This window comes from Lepisma saccharinum, chromosome 11, assembly GCF_977018435.1.
Source record: "Lepisma saccharinum chromosome 11, izLepSacc3.1, whole genome shotgun sequence".
Taxonomy (NCBI): domain Eukaryota; kingdom Metazoa; phylum Arthropoda; class Insecta; order Zygentoma; family Lepismatidae; genus Lepisma; species Lepisma saccharinum.
Window position 1 is genome coordinate 46,044,169 of NC_139239.1, and position 25,178 is coordinate 46,069,346.

At 36.8% G+C, this 25,178-nt stretch overlaps 1 protein-coding gene across 1 annotated transcript in view; it reads left to right on the forward strand.

Moving 5' to 3' along the window:
• Positions 1 to 360: 360 nt before the first annotated feature.
• LOC145995225 (proteasome subunit alpha type-4-like) overlaps positions 361 to 25,178 on the forward strand; it is a 35,811-nt gene continuing 10,993 nt past the window's right edge. The window contains exons 1-5 of the mRNA XM_083131791.1: positions 361 to 464; positions 6,838 to 6,880; positions 9,310 to 9,472; positions 13,116 to 13,282; positions 24,620 to 24,750. Coding sequence (XP_082987917.1) covers positions 462 to 464; positions 6,838 to 6,880; positions 9,310 to 9,472; positions 13,116 to 13,282; positions 24,620 to 24,750 — 507 coding nt within the window. The 5' untranslated portion in view covers positions 361 to 461. The remainder of the gene's footprint in view (positions 465 to 6,837; positions 6,881 to 9,309; positions 9,473 to 13,115; positions 13,283 to 24,619; positions 24,751 to 25,178) is intronic.

Here is a 25,178-nt window from a genome sequence, read left to right on the forward strand (position 1 = left end):
TTTAATTGTTCTTGGCAGATTAAATGTAGTTTAATCATGGTATCTTAATAATTAATTACAAAGTAAGATAAAAGTAAAACCAACATTTTCGCTTCTGCTGCTACAGGATAGCCGCCTGGAAAACACGGGGGGTATCACTTATTGCACAAAACTCTAGCAACATTGTGTTCTGACGTCACGGGATAAATCTTTTTAATTTTAGGCTAGATGCATACGTTGTTAGGTTAGGCTAGCTAGATTTAGTTCTCTTAGCCTAAATAATAACCTAACTTCGTAGATATTTCTCGTCTGACGTCAGAACACGAGGTAGCAAACTGTTGTGTGACAAGGAAGACCCCTGGCAACACTTCGCAAGTTCAATATTCTGTGGTGTGTTGTAGTTGTATCCGGTAAAGCACTTGGAAGTTTTGTATTTTCAGAAATTATTTGTTAGTGTATTTCAGGAATCATTTTTGAGCAAAATGGTATGTAAATATTTATTGAATATCAATTAAAACGTCTAGAGTACAGACTTGAATGTAGCTGTAAATAAGATAATGACGTCTTGTGGATAAGAAAATAAGCATGCAATTCGCTTGTCATTCTGTCTCCTAACTTTGTGATGGAAATACACTACATCGAATTATTTCAAACTACATTTGTTTATTAAGCCATGTGATTGTAGTACCAATGTTAATGTTTTTTTTTACATACAGACGGAGACTTTTTTTAAAAAAAGTTGAAGTTTCATGGCTTGTATGGTTAACTTTTATTTATGTGTCAAATTCTGAAGCAACATGACAAGTTTTATATAATTGTAATATACTGACACAGGATTAATTGTGATCTGCCCACTGGATATTGAAAATTAATTTTATGTTTCAGAATTTACAATAATATCGAAAACCTTGACCCTCTGTACCCCCTAGAGAAAGTGCAATATTTGAAGCAAATACAGAATACCGGAAGTATCTTCAATTGCTTTCAAATTCGGTATACTCACTAATTTTGACCTCGTATAATCAGGAATCTGCGGTCACGTATAGAAATTGCGGTCACGTATAGAAATTGTGAAATACGTCGAAAAACGTTGGTCCGTGAACGGACTGAACACCATTGATTTATGAAGAAATCAACTATTTTTTGCAATGATTAGCATTTCAAAACTATGTTTATGATCACCCTTAATTTGGTACCAGTTCCATATGGGCACAACACGTCTCACTCATTTATTTCGTCATTTTTAACATTCGTACCTATGTATTATGCATTGCGAAAGGTTCTTCAAGGTGGAATTATGCTTTTTTCACATTACGAGTAATTATTGTTCTTTTCTTTTTTGCTAGTGTAACACACAATATGTCGGGCACAGCTTGATTAATAGCGTTGTGGATCATAAGTGGATATTCAGTGTGGTAACAGTTTCATAGATCGGAGACACATTAAAACGCATATTTTTTGTTTCGCATGGTTTGTACTTACCAATTGTATACTGTGGAACATAGTTCGAGGTGCCCTTATGCTTTTTACACGAAAACAAACTCAATTTTTCACGTTCTGTGTGCTTTTTTTTTTTTTTTTTTTTTTATACCTTGACGAACGTTGTAAACCTTGGAAAAACTCATTTCCGTAAGTACTTTCTTGTGTAAAATTGAAGAAATGTGTCTCCAATGTATGAAACCTTCAGTGTTTTGAACCTTCTTACCTGAAACATGCCCCACAAGCCATTCATGGTAAGGTTAGGTTAGGCAAACATAGTTAACATTTGAGGTCGTATTAAAATCAGGAATGTATATTTTGTGTTTTCATGTTCTTGCAAAACAACGGCGTGGTTGGAAACACTTGACAGGGAGTTGCGTCATCAAATGTATACAACATCTGGTTCACGTAGAGGATGCATATAGAAGCAGCGACAATTGTGCATCAGAGATATATTTCTCTCCAGAAATACATTAATTCCCGGTCAAATACATCAAACGATGAAATAAAATACCTTCACAAACTTTGAAAATGCCACAGAAACTCATTTCCGTAAGTAGTTTCGGTAACAGTTCGTTATATCGGAGAGACATTTCTTCATTTTACAGAAGAAACTACTTACGGAAATGAGTTTCTCCAAGCTTTCCAACGTTCGTTGAGATATTTTCTTTCATCGTAGAATATATTTGACTGGGAAATCATGTATTTTTCAAGATAAATATCTCACCGACGCACAATTGCCATTTCTTTCGCTACGTGAACTGCATGCTGCATAAGTTTGATGACATAAGCCCCTGTCAGCGTTTCCAACCCCTATGCTTGCCTATCCCAACTAAACCTAACCTTATCGGAAATGTTTCGTGGGGCTGTCCGTCAGCTACCTGTGCATAATGTAAAATTTTCACATGTGACTAACATGATAGTAGGTATTTTTCGGTGAAGAAGGTTGAAACGTGAGTCAAAATGTGCCTGCCATATTGTGTTACAGAAGCGAAGAAAGGAATTAAAAAAATCACTCTGTATGTGAAAAATTGTGTTTGTTTTCGTGTAAAAAGCATAATGGCAACTTGAACTATGCTCCGCAATACACAATTGGTAAGTACGAACCATGCGAAACACAAAATATCCGATTTTAATGTGTCTCCGATATAACAAACTTTTACCGTAGTTTCTACTGTAAAATTGAAGAAATGCGTTGTGCCCATATGGATCTGTTACCCGCAAGATGCCATTTTCTCACATATCAGAAACATAGTTTCCATGTTATTGCATAGCGGTAATTGACAAGCTTATTTTGCAATTTTTAACTGCAGATTCGTGATTACAAGGCCAAAATTAGTGAGTGCCGAATTTGAAAGTAATCGGAGATACTTCCGGTTTTCCTAATATATACCCAATATTTTGCATGTTATGTGATAATTTTGTTGTTTGGGAACATTTTCAGTTGATTTTAGTTTGCGGAAATGTGTTATTGTGAAGTAAAGTATATCTGTTACCTTAGCGTGTTACTTTACCGTGAAGAACAGCCAGGAGATTTCGCGCAAGTGAATCTAGTACCCAAAATGACATTCCACAACAACAAGTATAATTTTACATAGCTAGTTAGGTTAGGATTAGATTGCAAGAAGTTACATTTCATGATTCTGCTTGACCTCTTCTCAGTTGTATTATGGGAAGATATTTAATTGATTGCACAGAAAACATACATTCATATTCACATGATAGATTTTTTCACCTAGGTTCTGTATTATGTGTATGAGCTAATTTCAATATTGAAGTATTGAAGTGTATGAGGGCCACTATTTATATTTTGAGCCTTGGCAACACTGATTGAAGTTAGGCGCGATTTGACGTTTGCACGGAATCGTCTGGCATTATTGACCATAACGTACTTCAAATGTTTTCTCAATAGCTTGATTTGTGTTGTTTATGTTGCCTTGACGATGGCGCGACTACAATAAAATGGAATTAAGTCGTGAATATTTTCGTGCGATGATTTTTTACGATTTTCGACGTGGATTATCAAATCAAGAGTGCATCGATGAACTTACTTCCACATTTGGCGATGAAGCCCCATCCTTTGCTACTGTGAAACGCTGGTATAACGAATTTAATCGTGGCCGCCATTCGCTCACCAACGAGATTCGCGAAGGTCGTCCAAAATCAGTTGTTGTTCAAGAAAACATTGATGCTGTGCAAAACCTAATACTGCAAGATCGTCATGTGACATACTGTGAGATTGAGGCAACCATAGGCATTAGTTCCACCAGCATATATAAAATATTACATGATCATTTAGCTGTGAGAAAGGTATGTTCTTGTTGGATCCCACACAATTTGACAAAAACTCAAATAGACACTCGCGTCAATTGGTGCAAACAAATGCTCAATAAATAGAATCGTGGTGCTTCAAAAGATGTATATAAGATTGTAACAGGTGATGAATCATGGATATATGCATATGAGCCGGAACGTAAACAGCAGTCGACTGTATGGGTGTTTCAAGATGAACCCAATCCAACAAAAGTTGTTTGCGCTCGAAGCACATCGAAACAAATGGTCGCCTGTTTTTTCGGGAAAACTGGTCATGTGCCTTTAGAGGAATGTAGAACGGTCAACTCTGAATCGTACACAACAATTTGTTTGCCAGAGGTCTTCGGTCAAATACGGAAAAAAAACAAATGCCGTCGGATCATTCTTCATCAAGACTATGCCAGCTGTCACACATCTCATCTAACAACCGACTTTATGACATTGCCAACATTTGGCACCCAATGACTTCTTCTTGTTCCCGAATGTCAAGAATAAATTGCGTGGACAACGATTTTCGTTGGCGGAAGATGCCGTTGATGCGTTCAAAAGCCATATCATGGAGGTGTCTCAAGAAGATTGGAAAAACTGCTTTGACAAATGGTTCGAACAAATGCAAAAGTGTATTGACCATGAAGGAGAATACTTCGAAAAACAATAAAGCAGTTTTCAATGCCAAATTCCTGTTTTTTTCATTGTTAGGCTCAAAATATAAATAGTGACCCTCGTATTATATGTCAAGAGGTTGCTGTGGCTAACCTTCAGATAGAACATTTGGCTCCGTGGTCACGTAACCCACCCTCTGTTTCACAAGGATTTTTTTTTTATGAAGATTATGTGTTGCTAAGTGTGAAGAAAGAAATTCTGGAGCGTGGAAAGTAATTTTTGGAGATCTACGTGCTACGAAACTTACATTTTTGTTAATATTTAAATACCTTACCTACGTAATGTTCATACGGTTTTCCAGGGCTTCCATCATTACAGGCGCACATCTACACATTCTCTTTTTCTTCTTATGATTGACTTGTGGAATGGGATAATTTGCGATAAGTTATTGTGATGTATTGGTCGGTTGGACATTTCAGACATTAGAATTGATTTGTGTGACTTCAGACATTGGAATAAATTTGTGAGACATCGAATTAAGAAAGAAGGACTAAAGATGAGATTGACAGACATTGAACGGATGAAGGACATAGAGGACTTTGTTAGACAAGACGTACGAGACATTGTAAGGGACTTACAGGGAGATTGTCTGCTGGCTGCTTCGATAAAATGTGCACTGTGTTCCAGAAGGTATCGTAGGAATGTGTTCATGGGATTAAGGTATGGCACAGGGGATTCTGAGTTGGCTTGTTGGCATTGTGGAAAGTGTAGGAAGGATTGTTCCATAACACCAGGAACATTCTTCGAGAATATGAAGTTGTCTTGGCACGACATATTCTCGTTGATGTTTCTTTGGTGTTGTGGGATTTCTGTTGGTTCAGCATGTGATATTTGTGGTATCTGCGAGATATTAGTTCCTGGAAGATACTTCAGTCAAGACGACATCTTAGGTGGTGTGGGCTCTGTTGTGCAGATAGATGAGAGTGTGTTTTGCAGAAGGAAGTACAACAGAAGAAGGGTAGTTCCAGAATGGTGTTTTTTTTTTAGCATGTACGATTGCCATGCAGGAAGGGAATTGCTTCTGCTTGTTGACAATCGTACATCCGAAACCCTCGTTCCATTAATCGAGAAGCATGTTCTTCCGGGAACGGAAATCTGGTCGGATTTTGATTTGATTTGATTTAGTTTATTTTACTTCGCGTTTTGTGCCTCTTGGCTAATTTGCGAAGATGGGGATGAGTGATGAAATTGATGAAAGGACATTCACAAACAACCAAGCCCGACCGGGATTCGAACCCGGGACCCTTGGCGTCGCAGCGCGATGTGCTAACCACTCGTCCACAGGGTCGGGCAAATCTGGTCGGATGAATGGGCATCTTATAAATGTGTTTCACTTCTTGGTGGTGTTTCCCCTTACACCCACAGGACTGTTGATCCGGTAACAGGAGTTTGCACGAACAGGATTGAGGGATGTTGGTCTGTTGCAAAGAGGCGTTTGAGGAAAAGGAGTGTAATGTGGTCACATTTTTTGGAGGAGTATCTGGATGAGTTTATTTGGTTTGACAGGTATGGAAAACATCTGCGAGACGCGATGCGGAATATCATTCAACATATTGTTGAATGGTATCCTCAGCTCATGTAAATACGTTATCTTCTGGAACATCGTGCACACTTTTTTTTGGCAACTGCAGGCCGTAAAGGGGAGGGTTGTATTTTCTGAATGACTTGTGGGATGGGATAATTTGCGACTTCTTATATGGTGGAACATAACGGGAGGGTAGTATTCTGTGGAAAAGGACAACAAAGAGTTTGAACATATGACTTACAACTTTCAACTTTAACTTCGACCTGCAAGTGCCTGGCCTTGGGATAAAGAGGTAAGTTACCTTATGAGGTTTAATTTTTTGGTACCTTTCTAATGTTTCAGTGCGGAAAATAGTGTTGCGCAGGTTGCTCCGGGCAGTTTCTAATATGCCTTCCAAAGGGACTCTATAGAAAAAGGCGGGTAACGGAGTGAAGCGTCAGTGAGGCCGCGAAAGCAGTAGCAGGTGGTAGGTTAATTACCCCAGGGACAGAGGCCGGAATCAGCGGAAATTTTGGCAGCAATTTTCATGACATTTGTTGGGGTACAGCCCTGAAAAACCGACTTTCACATACATCGATTGGTATGGGTGTTACGAAACTAACATGGCCACAAGTAGACTTCCACCTCGCATTTTCAAACGGCTACATCTCAACTATGAACGGTTGTACAGTACTAAATACTTATTTCTTCATACTTAGAAACACATAATCTTCATAAAAAAAAAAAAATCCTTGCAAGATCGAGAGTGGGTTATGTGACTATGGACCCAATAAGTGTTCTCTTTATCTGTTCATAAAGTGACATATGTTTTTGTAGAAGTGAATAGTGATTAATTTCAGTAGTGTGATGTAAATGAAACCTTTCAATTTTAATTTCAGGCAAGACGCTATGATACGAGAACTACCATATTTTCACCAGAAGGTATGTTACATGGAAACAATGTTGAAATAAATGTAATGTTTTGTATTAACCTGTTAATGTAATTTCACCAGAAGGTATGTTACATGGAAACAATGTTGAAATAAATGTAATGTTTTGTATTAACCTGTTAATGTAATTTAAAATAAACAACTCAATACCAGTTATAATAGTAAGATATACATTTAAAAAAAAGAAAGAAAATGCATGCAATGAATGGCATACTTACAAATGGTTGATTACTAGTTCTTTTGAATGTTTCAGAACCACTTCTGGTTCTTTCTTAGAGGGTAGCCAGGAAGTAAGACTTTAAATCTGGTTAAATGGTAATAAATGGCAGGAAGGTTTGATTTACATATTGCACAGAAATATCTTCCTGAAATCTAGGTTGTTCTTGTAAATTTTAACTGTTGGACGTGTGTTGTTGGCTCATTTGATAATGTTGTACAGAGGTTGTTTCCGATCTGTGGTGACGAAATTGCACACCTTTTGCAGCACCACCAAGCGTGAAGAGAACGAAGCTGCCAGTCGTGTGGGCATGTTAGACCATTGGCTGTGCGTGGCAGGTGTGGTCATTGCGTATCAGGAAGAATGCCACCGAAAGTCAGTGCATATTGGGAGGGTTACATAACTGCACTTTCCGACTTAAACTACAGTTATAGTGCCATTATAAAACTATGCAAGGAGCGTGGATTCACTCTGTCCAGAAATGGCATATCACAGGTGTTGAAAGGGGCAAGTAAGATGAGGCGTGGGATGATTCCTGTGGGGCAGAAACAGGCCAACTCCCGGCCTGCCACTAGCCGCACACCAGCTACAATTCGGGATGTCAGGGTGCTGGTCAACAGGGAGAATCCAGCCACACAGAGAAGTATCGCAAACCGGCTACAAACATCACTGAAGAGTGCACACCATCACATTGACCACGATTTGGGTTTGGAAAAGCGACGCAAGGGGCAGGTTCATAAGCTCTTGCCAAACCACATCCAGGAACGTCGCACCAACTGTCGAAAGCTTTATGAGCGGCACCTGTCAGGTGAAAAATGGAAGTTCCTTGTTACATTGGACGAGGCATATGTTTATCTTGATGACTGTCACAAGCCACGTGCAATTTTTTATCAATTGACAGGTTCAAGGGACTTTCAAAGATGGTTCACTGAATGTAAGGAAACGTTTGGCACAGGTTTCGTGATCATTGCTGGATTCTCGTACAATGGCAAGCTGACAATACATTGTGTTGCCAAAAATACGAAGGTTAATTTTGATTATTATCAGGCTAACGTCCTAACACCAGTTTATCGCCATGACATTCCCCATATCTACGGGAGGGATCAGAATCGTGTGTGGGTGCATCAAGACAAGGCGTCAAGTCACACATCTCGCTCAATCCGCCTCTTCCTCCAACAAATGGCAGAAGAAACTGGAATTCGTATCATTCCTTTCACAGACATTCCAGTGAATTCACCTGATTCCTCACCGATGGACTTTTGCACCTTCGGCCTACTGAAACGAGCCTTGTCTCAGAGAAGACCCCGTACCATTGAAGGGCTATGGAAAGCCTGTCAGGAGGAGTGGTTGAGGCTGGACATGACTACACTTCGTGCCAGTTTCCTACAGTGGAAACTTCACTGTCGGGCAATTGCCACGATGCAGGGCCACCAAATACAGCACTCTCGATGGTGGTGACATGGTTTCTCTTAAGGTAGGAGCAGTTTGAAATCGTCACCATAGATCGGAAACAACCTCTGTATGTGTCTGTGTAAAGAAGCTGGAACTCTATGTAAGTACTAAGGTAATATAACCTAACCTGTCATGTAAGCAGCATCTTTTGAAGGGTAATTTATACTTTTTGGCTTTCAAAAAATGTGTATATATTAATCCTTCAATTCCCCATGTCATATGTAGGATACACAATTTTTGGAAAGCCTGTGTTCACAGTGTAGTTATTGACAAACAAGAAATATATCACTGTATTGCCTTCTTAGGTCCTGCATTATTTTCTGATGCACTGACGATGATCTGCATATTTTATCTTGTTAGTATGAGTTACTTTTGCCTTTACCAGTATTGTCAACTGTAGATTTTTATCTCAAACTTTAGGAAAAAAGTTTTGACGCTATGGGGGTATGTGAGGAATATAAAGTTTTACATGGAAATATACATCAAGTTTATAATGCATTAGATGTTATCACAAACTTCATTTTTTTTCTTAAAGAGTACTTATTTTTCATGCCACATTTTGCATCAGGTACTTCTCACCGTTTGAAATTAGGTGAAACTGAAAGTCAACAGCACAGTGTGCAAACCTCCTACTTTGTGTTTCCATATAGAATATTGAGGGCCCACTCCATATTTTATTATAAGTAGATTTTAATTGGATTTGGTATGTTTTGTATTCTTTGTTGAAACATGTGCGCTGATGATCATTCCAGGCCGCCTGTATCAGGTTGAGTATGCGATGGAAGCTATTAGCCACGCTGGTACATGTTTAGGAATCCTGGCAAATGATGGCATCTTGCTAGCAGCCGAAAGGAGGAACACCAACAAGCTGCTAGACGAAGTATTCTTTTCTGAGAAGATCTACAAACTGAATAAGTAAGAAGTTTCAAAAGTAATTTTATTTTATTTAGAGATTTTAGCTAAAAAAAAACCTGACTTGCAGAGTATGATTCTTAAACTTAACTGAGCATCTTGGTCCGAAATACATGGACCACTCTCACCCCACACCCCCACCTTACAGGTGCAAGCCCTGCCCCATATTCATTACCCCCACCCTGAGTTCACGCTTCACCGGAAGTTCACCTGCCACCCCTCCAACCTCATATACACCCTCATTTGTCAAATCTGTGGTAAGTTCTACCTTGGTGAAACCTCTACCCTATTGAACTTCAGAATCAATAACCACCGAACTTCAAACCTTAACTCTGATCCACTCACACCAACAGCCACAACACCACCTTTAACAACTGTTTCTGTGTGGCTATCATCCACTTATTACCCACGGCAACAGACACCTCCTCCCGCAGCCGGTGGCTGATAAGGATGTATGTAAGGTTGGAGGAGATGCAGGTGTCCTTCTGGTGAAGGGTGAACTTGCTAGCAGTAGTGGGGATCTGGATGCTGTGGGTGGTGAAGAATATGAGACATGTCTTGCACCTGTGGGACGAGGGGGTTGGTGTATTTTGGACCAAGATGTCCTTCAGTAAGTTGATCTGAAGGTGACCTAGTGCTGAAACCATCAACAGTCGTAGATTTATTTATTTATTTATTTAAAAGTGTTTTTAAACTGCCGAGAACAGCTTTCCAGCCTTAATACAGCAGTATTGCATGTTACATGGTTACAAGGTTACAAAGTTACATATTTCAAGGTATCCAAAATCAAAGTATTGGACTACAGAGCATTTGAAAATATTTAGCAAAACATAACCTAAAACTACTAGAATTTTAAAAACGCATAAACAAAAGTACAATTGTTGTATTTCATCTATAGAACTATAAAAGAGTTCTGAAATAGTTATCCTTATATATGTCATTGAAATGGTTTTAACAACGTTATCACTATCTATTTCACAGTATTCGAATTATAGCTGTTTATGAGATACAGAACATAATTGTTATTTTTGTAGTTCTTATCCAGACATAATAATTCGCTATTTCCTCTCAAATTATATGATGTCACCTTAAGGCATATCATTCGAAGGAGTTTTGGTACTATATATTTTCCCTCCAAGATTCCTTCCATATAAGATAAAATTCGTTTTTCAGCTCTGACATCAAGTCTGTCTATTTCTAGGTGATTCAGTAGGTTATCATACTCATAATAGTATTTGATTCAAGTCCTATCATGGGCATGCATGTTCCTTTACGAGTATCCCTTCCTTCATCAATTTTATCTAAACATTGCGATTAGCCTAAAGTAGCAGAAAAGCAAGATGAACTGATGGGACCCCACAAAACCATTCAAATTAATTTATAACGAGCATATTTGAACATATGCATTTTGTGTGGTAATATGTTGCAACAATTGTAAATAAAAATAAAAGTTTCTAATATATCAGACCACTTGTGATTTTGTGGTGATAGTGATAGATTTTAAGGCCTCAGAATATTCACGGAAAGATATACAATGACCATGTGAATCTTTCCCTTGTAACGTTCAAATTCGCAAGGTGCTTTTTATTTTAAAGTCGTGGCTGGGCTTGATCGTTATTCTACTACCTCAAAGGCCGTGGTATGATTCAAGCACCTTGGTGGAAGTTACAAAATCAATTGGGTGGAGGTTATTTGTCACGTTGTTCGCGACACCTCAAAGTTACCTACGAACTTCATGATTCACAACTTCAATTTGGGGGGCAAACACAATAATACTGCAATAATACAAACCGATCCAGAAAATAAAGAACGCAGTACTGCCACAAGTTTCCAAAATGCGTTATACGCTACAGTAAAGCTTATGATAATCTAGGTTTATCTACCTTCACCAAAAATTACAATTGTTTCTAGCTACAAATGCCTCTTTTACTCTTTGTTTTATATCATCGAAGCACGTAGTGATTAAGGAAAAAATCAGCGTAAATGAAGTCAAACACAGATGTCAAATTTTTAACAATTTAATGGCGTAATTTATTCAACATTAAAGATTAACAACAAAGTGAATATAATCTTTTCCTAATTACCGCAACAAGATTACGTCAAGTAAACCATTAACAACGTTCTTCATAACATTTGGGATAATATTGGCGAATATAAATCGATCAACAAATTACGTCCTTTTTGACGTTGACTATGTACAATTTGTTTAAACAATTTTATCACATTTATCACTATGCTTACGTTTGTAGTTTAAATAATCTTAAGCATCTATTCAATAAAAGGGTTCAAAAATTTGGAAATAAGAAAAATTGAAGAATCTACAATTTTTGTTAACTTGTTTTTCTATCTACTCTTCAACCATTTTTTTGTGATATGGATTAAATCAAAAATGATTTTACTCTTTCAAAAGCCCGTCGTCATTATTATTATACATTTATAAACTGCAAAAAGCCATACTAAGAAATTGGCAACAAATTTTACATCAACCCTTTTCAGGGGGAGGTCTTACTTTTTTTTTGTCGAAAGTGCCCTAGATGCTCATTCTAAACTAAGTAATTGAATTACATCGCACAATTTATCAGTAAATTGACGGAATCCAAAAATGGGGGGAATTGTGTTGTTGAAGACTTCGTCACGATTAGTTCAATAACATGTTTGCGACGTGTTTCACAAAACCCAACAAGTCTTTCCAAAAGAAAAAAGAAGAACACACTAAACAACTGCAAATATCAAACAGTTTTGCACACGCGTGTTAAGATCGCCATTTTAACTTTCATCTATATGTTCCAACTGGACGAGGTTCATCGCAAGCACGTGACCTGCCATTAATTTTACGACGTGCTGCATTCAAATTAAGGCTTCGTGATATTTTACAAGTTTCAATACTATCGTTTATCTAGCAAACACATATATATTTATGTATGACGTAAGATAGAACTTCCTCGTTGACAAAATAATTATTTATATCACTTGATGCAAATCTTACGTAATTCGCATAGTTTTTTGTCAAGTAAAAATCGGCATTTTTCACTCACACTATATATTTCACCAAAAACGACAATATCCATTGCCTACCTTCGTTTTATGTGTGGTAAAGTTCCAGGTTTTGAAAGGGGACGACTTCCTTCCTTTTGGTAGACAAATCCGCATGGGTGCGTGTACCTCGCAGTTAGAATCTGAAGTAGCTTATTTGCCCATTTCCAATATCATTCCTGCTGCAAACTGTTAAATGGTGCATTCCTTTCCATGCGTCAATTCGGCAACTGTTACCATATTTGAAATGTTGCTACGTATATTTTACATCGAAGCCTCGTGATTTACATTCAACAAACCTCGGCAATTCATCACGAGTAGTGAAGAATAAGTCCAGACGATAAAGTTCGAACTGCGTGCCCGGTCTGAATTGCAATAAATCGCTACACCCTTAGGTTCTGCACATTTTAAAACAACCAACATGCATCATGCTTCCAGTACACTAGTTATACATTATGCAGTAGAACTTCGATTTTGCATTTTTCAGTATACTGAGACAATAAAACATAAAATGCAGGAAAATGTGAAATCTGGAAACAGAAAATCAGGGTTCCACTGTAATTATGAATTAATTAAATAAATTTAAAACTGATTATTCTTCCTTCAATTCTAGCGATATGGTGTGCAGTGTTGCTGGAATCACCTCAGATGCTAATGTGCTGACAAACGAGTTGCGACTTCTGGCACAGAGGTATCTGTTGCAGTACGGTGAATCTATTCCTTGTGAACAATTGGTCTCTTGGTTGTGTGATGTGAAACAAGCGTACACGCAGTATGGAGGTTAGTGTTACCTGTTCATTATTGAAATGTTATACTTGTGTATCTGACAGGATATCTGATTTTGATGAGATTTTTTATTTTCTATTACATATTTTCTTGTCATGAGCCCCTTTACCTCTGATGTAGTATACCTAATTTTTTTTTTATTAAATTATAGGGAAGTTTTAATTGATGCTATCTGTCCTGTATATAACAGGAGGACATTTAGCTTCTTTGCCTTGTGTGTCACCTAAAGCCTCATTAGAATATATTCCTGTGTCAATTTGCGAATGAAACTAAGGGAATGTTCAGACCTAAATGACAAGCGACATTTTTTTTATTGAGTTTGAGTTTTTAAGTCTACTTTATGCACAGTAAGGCTAATTGGGACTGGACATACAGTTTAAAGTGGGATCCAAACCACTGTGTGCTTCCACCGTGTATCGAACCCGAGACCCCTTGATTACAAGGCAACAAAGATTCACAAATGACATGGAAACCAACTTTCAGATATAAATGCAACCTTTCATACTGAAGCTGCATGTGTTGCTCATCACTGGACTGAACTGGGTCATTTTCTCAATATCGTGCCAGCCCAGACTGATTGGAACCCATGTTGCATCGATCTAAAAGCTTTCTATTATAATTACATGCTTGGATACCGCCGACCTGTATCAATATGGCATTAGTTGCAGCTGGAGTGAGTACTTCTTAAGTTCTCAACCCTAGTTTTTCTTGTATGTACGCATTGCTTGCATTATAGAATTATTTTCCTGTAGTTTACGGTTATTACAAGCATAAGAAAACAGTTTTTCTTTGTGACGTTTCAGGAGAACACACGCTCCTTTCATCAGACATTTATTTTCATTTTGACTAAAGATACAGTTATAACAATGGTTAGTAATTTTTAAACAAAAAGAATCTGTTATATAATGGATGTTATCCAAAATATCATCAGGCAATTCAAATTCATCATTGTTTTCACAAAGTCTCTTGATGTTTTCTGTTACATTAAATTTTAAAGATGGTGGCTTACTCCATTTGTGAAAAAGAAAACTCCATACTGGATCTATGTTACCATTTTCATTATTTAATTTATTCCAGTGTTCTTCTGCAATGAACGAAGCTTCCCAGACATTCAACTCTGTGTTTCCCGTTAATCTTTTTAAAACCCTTCTCTTTTTAATCAAATGCTTCTCTTCGATGATATGAGTTGACAAACCTGTTCTTGGGTTTAGATTTATAATGTCCAAATCGTGTTCGTGCCATCTTATTGCCATTTTCCTTGCTGTTTGTCCCACATAATCTTTTGAACATGAACAACTTATATTATATATTCCTGTGGTTTCCACATCTGGTAGAGAGTTTCTCATTTTGAATTCATTAAATGTACATTCCAAACTTCTTGGTGATTTAAAAACAATTTTGAAATTAAAACTTCTAAAAATTTTTGCAATTTTATGTGAGAATCCCTTGTGGAATGGAATGCACACAAATTTCTTTTCAACAGATTTTTCATCTTTGTCTGTATTTCTCTTTTCCTTTAGTTTTCTTGCAACTTGTTTTTTGATTTGGTTTATTCTGTTAGTGTGAAAACCATTTTCTTTTGCTATATTAAAGAGCCTTTCTTCTTCATTTTTGATATCCTCATCATTAGAACATAGTCTTTGTGCTCTCAGGAAAAAATTTAAAAATATGTTATCCATTGTTATACACGAATGTTCTGATTTGGCATGGATATATTTTTCCCCCGCTAATTTTTTCCTATGGACTGATGTTTGAATTGTTGAGTCAGTTGTCTTAATTTGCAGATCAAGGAAAGAAATTACATTGTTATTCATGAGTTCGCAAGTGAATTTTATGCGACGATGTGATTCATTTAATAATTTAAATACGTCCATGATGGTGTTCTCATTTTTAGCGATAATTAGCACATCATCTACATATCTGATGTAGAGTTTGATATCCGCACCTATCGCATTAACAATTGGAGATTCTATGTAATGAAGGAAAATGCTGGAGATGATTCCGGATACTGGGTTTCCCATTGATAGACCATTACTTTGCGGATATATTTTGCCATCAAATAGAAAGTAATTGTAATTTGCACATACAGTAAACCATCGAACCATTTCCCATGATTCTACTGGGTTAACCTTCATCTCAATAAGCCATCTGTGTAATGCATCTGTGGCACCTTCTATTGGGACACTAGGATATAAATTTTCAACATCAAAACTTGCAATACGATACTCATTATTCCAAACAATATTTTTTAGTTTCTGTTTCACTTCAAATGCATTTTTAGCAGTATCACGATACCAAGAGAAATGAAGAAAAAACTCATTGTCAAGAATTCAACCCTGCCGATTGCCTTTGGACTACCAAAAACTCACAAACCGGGAACTCCAATACGACCCATCATTGCAACTTTCACACATCCTGCATACAAACTATCCAAATATTTAGTTGAAAGACTTGCTATAATTAAACAACAAACACCATTCAGTGTTAAAAATGCATTTGAAGTGAAACAGAAACTAAAAAAATATTGTTTGGAATAATGAGTATCGTATTGCAAGTTTTGATGTTGAAAATTTATATCCTAGTGTCCCAATAGAAGGTGCCACAGATGCATTACACAGATGGCTTATTGAGATGAAGGTTAACCCAGTAGAATCATGGGAAATGGTTCGATGGTTTACTGTATGTGCAAATTACAATTACTTTCTATTTGATGGCAAAATATATCAGCAAAGTAATGGTCTATCAATGGGAAACCCAGTATCCAGAATCATCTCCAGCATTTTCCTTCATTACATAGAATCTCCAATTGTTAATGCGATAGGTGCGGATATCAAACTCTACATCAGATATGTAGATGATGTGCTAATTATCGCTAAAAATGAGAACACCATCATGGACGTATTTAAATTATTAAATGAATCTCATCGTCGCAAAAAAATTAACTTGCGAACCCATGAATAACATTGTAATTTCTTTCCTTGATCTGCAAATTAAGACAACTGACTCAACAATTCAAACATCAGTCCATAGGAAAAAATTAGCGGGGGAAAAATATATCCATGCCAAATCAGAACATTCGCGTATAACAATGGATAACATATTTTTAAATTTTTTCCTGAGAGCACAAAGACTATGTTCTAATGATGAGGATATCAAAAATGAAGAAGAAAGGCTCTTTAATATAGCAAAAGAAAATGGTTTTCACACTAACAGAATAAACCAAATCAAAAAACAAGTTGCAAGAAAACTAAAGGAAAAGAGAAATACAGACAAAGATGAAAAATCTGTTGAAAAGAAATTTGTGTGCATTCCATTCCACAAGGGATTCTCACATAAAATTGCAAAAATTTTTAGAAGTTTTAATTTCAAAATTGTTTTTAAATCACCAAGAAGTTTGGAATGTACATTTAATGAATTCAAAATGAGAAACTCTCTACCAGATGTGGAAACCACAGGAATATATAATATAAGTTGTTCATGTTCAAAAGATTATGTGGGACAAACAGCAAGGAAAATGGCAATAAGATGGCACGAACACGATTTGGACATTATAAATCTAAACCCAAGAACAGGTTTGTCAACTCATATCATCGAAGAGAAGCATTTGATTAAAAAGAGAAGGGTTTTAAAAAGATTAACGGGAAACACAGAGTTGAATGTCTGGGAAGCTTCGTTCATTGCAGAAGAACACTGGAATAAATTAAATAATGAAAATGGTAACATAGATCCAGTATGGAGTTTTCTTTTTCACAAATGGAGTAAGCCACCATCTTTAAAATTTAATGTAACAGAAAACATCAAGAGACTTTGTGAAAACAATGATGAATTTGAATTGCCTGATGATATTTTGGATTCATAAAAAAAAAAAAAAAAAAAAAAAAACGACTGTTTTTTTTCACAGTTAAGTTGCTATATTACAACAATGTAACATTGACAACATCCATTATATAACAGATTCTTTTTGTTTAAAAATTACTAACCATTGTTATAACTGTATCTTTAGTCAAAATGAAAATAAATGTCTGATGAAAGGAGCGTGTGTTCTCCTGAAACGTCACAAAGAAAAACTGTTTTCTTATGCTTGTAATAACCGTAAACTACAGGAAAATAGTTCTCAACCCTGAGTTTGATTTCCTTCAACTCTTTGTTCATTAATTTGTACTCTCTTTCTCTATTATTTACCTGTTCAATCCACATTTCCCTTCTCTTTCCTTTCTTCATATGCACTGTAAATTGAGATAAAGGAAGTTAAAATACCACATAATGGTTGGAAATTTAACTGAAACCCCTGGAAACAGAAACCTGGAAATTATGTGAAGAAGCTGATTTCCAATGTATGTAAAAAGAAAAAAAATGATATTTAATCCAATTCTAATATTCAGTTTCTTAGTTTTGAAATGTTGGCCACAGACAGGGTGCAGGCACCAGGGTTAAAATCAATGGTGAATGAAAATGGAAACACATCATATACACATTTTTTTAGCAATAAATTGGAGTTAAAAAAGTACAAAGTTCTTTTGGCGTTGAGAGGCAGATGTATTAACTGTAGTTTGTTGAAATATGCCCAATTCGTCAGAATTTTTTGTTGGGCGTACATGGAGTCTTGCTGATGTATTCATAGCACATAGTGTAACAAAATATTGATCCCAACTGTATATACAAGTAATTTACAATTTCACTATTTACAAAAAGTCACAGGTCGTGTGGTTGTCAAGTGGATTCACCAATCTCACAATTGTGAACGACTTTCTACACAATGGCAATGTGCCCTTTGTGACCATGCACATGCCTTGTGGTTTTCGCACTAAAATACCATTCATCTACTGATTTTGTGGAATCAAAATCCTGCAAGGGTGGACCATTCAAAAGTAAAAGTCAAATTATTGAGGCTGTCTGACCCAGGGGTGGCACCAGAAAATTTTGACCAGGTGGGCAGGATCCATATATTGATAAATTGGTGTGGGCAGATACGAAGTATAGATGAATTTTTCTTTCCCATTTCTCTCTCCCCCTTCTCCCCTGACTTCATTTGTATTTGAGGGGGGCTCATCCTTTATCAGAAGCCGCCATCTAAAATTGGAAAAGTTGGGAGGGTAGAAGCCCTGAAGATAAATTTCTCACTATATTACAACTTATTACACAAGATGTTTAATCCTGCCAAGGAAGTAAAATTAATTTCCACTATGTACTATTTAATTGAGATATATCTAGGATTTCAGGAGGAGGCTTCAGCCCCCTTAGCCCTCCCCCTGGCTATATGCCTATCTTGACCTGCTCAGGGTTTTCTCCTCTCTATAATTTCTTCTGTCTTTCCTGTGTCAGTCTTGCTTGATATCTCCCTACTTCTCTCTTATTTTGGTCCCCCTTCGTTTCATTGCATCTGCCAGACCATGCTTTCAACTGCCCGCTGTCTACTTTGCTTTGTGTAGTGGATATATTGTCTTATCCCTTCAAGTTAAGAAGGAATCTATTACATAGCATACTACTTTATTAGGTGAACGTAAGTACAAATAAGAGCAGGTTGTACTGTTTAAATCATGCGGAAGTTATGAAACTTATGGAAGAAATTATTTACAAATGCAAAAGGCAGCGAAAGTTATTAGGTTACAAGATGTATTTATATTTGTGAAGCCAGCGCTGCCCCTAGGAGAGGGTCAAGGCTTCACACTACATGGAGGGAAGCCCCCTAGCAGCAAAGATATTTGAAACATAATTTTAGCGTACCCAGTGATCCAGATTCCACTTTAAACTGTAGGCCCAGTCCCCTTTATTTTTAAGTAGTGTGTGGGGCTATTCTGAATGCATTACAGTAAATGTCGTTGAATTGTAGTGGTACCTGATGCAGTATAAAGTTAAAAAAAGAAATAGTTCTGTAGCTCATGATGCCACCTGCGACGTACCATAAGTTCTTAGACTCATGTTTTTTTTTTTTATTCCAGAAAAAATTCTCAAACCTGTGTTAAGAATTACACTCATTTGGGGGCTATTCTGAACACAAGCACATTTTGTATGTATGCTCTGTTGTACTTCACCTAGGGACTATTCGGAAGATTCCCTCTTGCTGATGGTGCTTTTCTGAACATGCTGATATGTCTGTCAGTTGTGCATGTTTGCCTTCACATTTGGCAGTTGGAGAAGGCTAAAGAGGGAACAAGTCTGAACAACTATGTAGTGAAAAAAAAAATATGAAAAGTTACAAGTAAATTGGTTTATTGAGGCTGAAAACCCTGAAATAAAGTACATGTGTACATAGATAGACTTACCTAAAAAAAAACTGGTTAAAATTGATATCCTGTGGTTCGAGTATTTTTTCTGCCCACCTGAGATGGTTCCAGTGTAGACTTTTGGAGTTCTTAGGATGCTGACTACAGGAGCTGTGGGTAATTAACTTTGTTTCTGCAACTGTGTCTATTTGCAGATACAGTGTCGAGTCACTCACACCCCGTAGTCGTGGGAACGTAACAAGTTCACTTGTGCTGAATAACCCCCACTGTTCTCAATAGGCCCATTTTGAGTGGCAAAATTATATATTTTTTAAAACACCTCTGTTTTAGAGGAAACTTATGAAAAACTTTGTTTCTTGACAATTGGATTTGTTGCACACCATGTCTAAAATGTCTACCGTGAACCATGATGCATTATGTTCCTCCATTGTTGCTCACCAGGGCAAAGTTTCCATGTTTCTGGAAATTGTAAAAGCAACTGTTCCTAGGTTTCTATTTTTTTTATTTGTTCCGTTTTGCGACCACGTGGGAATTATTGCACTCAGTGTGAACCATTATGATCCCAAAATAACATAGCAATTTTTTTCCAGGTGGTTTTCAAGATTAGTTCAGTAAGTATAAAACAGGAAAACATTTGAGAACACACTGTTCAGAATAACTCCACTTGTTCAGAATAGCCCCACATTACGGTACACAAGGAATGCATAATTTTGTTTGTTCTACATTAAACTTTCCCAGCATATAAACAAGAATTTTCACACAAGGTATTACTGAAAAATAAAAATAAAAGAATTAGCGCAAATTGAATATTGAAAAATCGATGTGATTACTTACTGAGGTAGATCTTCATCTGGCCAATGCTGGAAAGGAGATGCTCGAAAGGGTTCAATAGAAAAATGAATAGCGCTTGGGAAAACAAATACTTTTACATACTATTGTTTCACCTACATCATAAACTGTTGCATTCCGGGATTGAAGAGCCATGATTGAGGCCAGTTCTTGAAAACATACGGAATTCAAGCAGGCGGGCAGAGAGATTTCAACCTTGTTTACGATGATACTGCAGTTTTCAGTTGTTTAACAGAAACTCATGTTTATTCTCGAATTTTCCAAGAAAGAATAGGAGGTGCGCTTCACGCCATGGGACTTGATAATTGTTGATAAGAAGATACTGCGTCGTCTGGTAAATCGTGCCAAAATTAATGAACAAAGCGAACATTACAGAGTATGCAAGTACGTTCATATGTCACCTTTCTCTGTGACTTTTAGTACAAGTGGATCGAACTGGTGTGTTTAATCATACTTGCAATAGCGTTTCCTTGTTTGTTTGTTTTTGGTTGAAAGTTGCTGATACTTCCGATAAGTTTGACGATAAAAATGACAATTTTCAAAGTTTAATTCTTCTTGATAATTTTACGTTTGTACTTGATTATTTATTATATTTTGTTCGTTAACACAAGCTGTTATTAATTATTATTCGATACATGAGAAAAGGTGCTGGTAGTAAGCTTTGCGTACTGGCAGAAAAGAAAAACACAGCTGTCAAAGTATCCCAAATTTATTGATTGATTTGGTTTACTTTGCTTTTATGCCAATTTTGGCTAATCGTGAAGATGAGGCTGAGTGATGATATGTTGAAACTGACAACGAAGCTCACAAGGAACACCCATGCTCAGGCTGGGATTCAAACCTGGGACCCCCTGGCATCATAGCGCACTGTATTAACCACTCTGCCACGGAGGGCAGTATATCCAAAATTGTTCGAGCACCTCAACATTTTAAATTACAGAACTTCAACAAACCTTAAAAGGAAACAGAGACGATAATGGCGGAGCATTGGAATTTACAGTTAATCTTTACTGGATGTAAATATTTCAAACAGAATCCTAAACAAAAACAAATTGATTCCAGGTAGCTGGGTCAAGTAAATAAATACACATGAACTGCAGTTGGCCAAAGGTTTAGGCCCCTTTTCATTTGTTTTCATCCAGTTCATATGAATCTACACAGCAAAACTTCGCCTTTTCTCCATATCACTTTCTGTTGACTGCGCAAAGGGTTTGAAAATATGAAAAATTACCACTATTTCCAGATGGCACGACATTGTCATTAATTTTATGCAATGTTACGAACATTTTACGCAGTACTAACAAACGTACAGTTGGCGCAGGTTTAATGAATGCTACGTGGTGGCTATTTCCTTGCAGACAACAAACAATTTGGCCACGAACATGGCGGCAGTGCGAATCCTGACATCACATGAAACCCACCTAAAGTGGAAATTACTTTAGACCAAAAAATTCATCACATTCTTATCATGTTCATAGTGCTTTAAAACTATTGGAAAATGTTTAATTTATTTACAATTATCACATCATCATAAGCGTCGACTTTAGGGGGGGGGAAAAGCACTTTCTGCCCTCCAAATTCTTCAAGAAGTAGGCTATGTACATTTTATATTTTAAAATATATTGTTCTCAATCTTGCCCCTTCCCCCATATATTTACATGAAGTTCCTACTCTCTGATTGTTATCATACTATCAAAATAAATCATCCATTACCCAAAATGCTAGGATAAGGAAGCCTCGAAGTTCTTTATCATACCATATGGAAGTAACGTGTTTTTATTTACGTGTTTGGTTGTTTAAAGATATTTTTTCCATTCTGTATGATTTTTTACTCTCCACCTCGGAATACGCACACTTTGGCTATAGCCAGATATTGCACTTCTTCTAGCCAGAGAAGTATTAACTAGATCATGTTTCAAGTTTTATAAGAGATAACTTTGACAGGTATGATTCATCAACATATTTTGTACCGATTTTTCTTTTCTTACTCAGTAAAGTAACGTAAATCGAAAACAGTGAATGAGCGAAACTTCTAAGATAATTTGTGACACTTTATACTGTGGACAATATTCATAAGAAAATTTTCACGGAGCCAAGACAATAAATTACATTTTGTTATTGAAGCATTCATATTTTCCTAAACAATTACGTCTTGAATTTGTTAGGGTGGGCAGAGCCCCTCGCCCACCTGTTGCACTGTCCCTGGTCTGACCTCATTGATGATCTCAAATTGTTCTTGATTAAGTTCATTATGTAAAACCCCTCTCACATGAAACACTAGACACACAAAGCACTGACACCACACAAAACAGTTTGCCCAAAATTGGGAATGTCTCATTGTTTGACACAACCTTACTCAAAAGATCACTCAGCTTTGTTTCTTTGGCAAGCACTTTGAATTCATACCATTCATTCAAAATGTTAAGGTTTATTGTATCAAAGTCCACGTTAGGAAGTTGGTTTTTGAAATGCTGAGTCAGTGTTTCTATTTCCTCCACCTCAAAATTCACAAGGTCCTCCCCTGCTGGCCAGGTAAAAGTATCAAACACTCTGGTTCACATTTTAATGCTGCTCTTACTCTTTAGAAACCTTTCCTCTAGATACCTTTGTCAGCTTGAATAAAAGAACTAGTGCTTTTTGTCAAACCCTACAGCTGCACACCATCAAAGTTCCCTTGCAGAGATGTGTTGTTAGGTAACTGCTGCTAATAAATACGTGGAACTTCTTTTAACTATGCTAGACCTGTTACTGTACATTTTACGTGAATCAGTGCTTATCAACAGATCTTGCCTTTGGAACAAAAGAGAAAGATTTTTGATAAGGATCAGGTAATCCAATAGGAAATGTATCAAATGAACATATCTAAAATCTTTTGAATTTTCTCAGAAGTCCTTTTGCAACTTCAGAACCATTGCCCTTCTCTGAATTACAAATATCTTCCAGATGAATGACGACACATTTCCAATCTTTTACCAAAGTGTAATCCACCAGCTTTGCTAGCAGCCCATCTCACAGCATGAAGATACTGAATTTTCAGAATCTGCCTTTCTAGTACATCAAAGACAATCCCCGTAACTGACACAATCTCTTTGGAGAGTACTGGTAAAACTTGTATTAACTTTCAAGTACACCACTTATATCATCAATGCATTTTACATTTTTTACTGCACTCAATTGTAGCCTGTGAGCAGTGCAGTGAATATTACTAACGTGATTCAACTTTTTTTGCAAATTTTCTCTACAAATTCATTTTCTATACCAATCATAGTGGCTGCACCATCAGTTCCAATACCAATTTGGTGGTTCAAATTCAGCCAATGTGACAACCCATACCTCTTCAATTCACTTTCAGTTGTTTGCAAGTGCCCTCAGCAGAAACATTTTCCTGGATTTTGATCCAAAATCACTGTCTTACCTTGGCAAACATGTTTTAGGGCAGTGAACAGAATGGTGTTCATTTCAACCTCGTAGATACACAACAGCACTCGCTGCACCTACCATTTTTGATACTCCACATATAGACATGGGCCCCAACTGACAATGCTTACCGTCTGTTAGCACATGCATGGTGTTATCACCTAATGCTGACAGTGTTACCACGTTTAAATTTACAACCGACGTATTTATAATTCATAAATAAATAAAACTTTCACTATGCTGAAAATTACATTGTATTTCTGTTAAAATGTCGTGTATACCAGGATCAGCTAAATATCGATGTTCGAAAATTGTTCAAAAAAATGATTCAACAAGTATACGGAAATCAGTAACATTTCCTGATTCGTTACATCACTGCTGAAATAATTTTTTTAAAATAATGTTTTGGCAGGATGGGTGACAACCCTGTATATATACTAAAACTTCTGAACTAATCCCTCTGAATGCCAAGTGGCTTTTTGTTGGCAGATGCTTAGGCAGCACAAGTCCCATCACTTCTGCTATCTAGACCAGAATCTACTACAGTTTGTTTCAAGTAGCTTCCCAGTTTTCCTCACAATGCTGGGTCAACACATTTTGAAACTCCAACCCAGAGCTGCTCGGGAACATAATGTTTCCTTTTAAGAATTCTAATTATAAATCAAATCAGTGTCTTGAGTAGGGACTACATATAATTGAATACTACCTTATTCTTGTGTTATCACTGTTGGCCGAAAATCACCGGAATATGTTGATAGAATGCTTTTATATATAATTTTGTGTGTGTCTGCAATTAATGTGATGTACTATTGTATATATATATATATATTTTCTTTTTCAGGCAAGCGGCCGTTTGGTGTGTCCATTTTGTATATGGGTTGGGACAAGCACTATGGTTATCAGCTGTATCAGTCAGACCCCAGCGGGAATTATGGAGGCTGGAAGGCAACTTGCATTGGAAATAACAGTGCTGTAAGTAGAACCTGGAGTCTGAAATGTTATTAAATCATATTATATGTATTGAGAGAATACGCTTAACTCTTTCACTGGCAGAAAGGGCATTTAAATGGAATTAACCTAAAATGCAGGCAAGTACATTTCCTTCGATAACAGCAACAAATTTCAACCAATTTATGGCATGCACGCTGTAAATATTAATTGAGAATAAATGCACCATTTTATGAACCTTTACTCCACCCTGTAGTTGGTTAGCTGGATTCATCACTGGCAGTCTTCTGAGCTGCTGCAGCAAATGCAAAGTTGAAGCTGATATCTTCACATCACTGTTTGTTTCGATCTGTCTGTCTCTTCATCTACTCCGCTCATGTATTTGTTGTAGTCATCAATTATTTCTGGCTTCATTACCTATCCTTACACTGTGGCGAGCGCACAAAGTATAT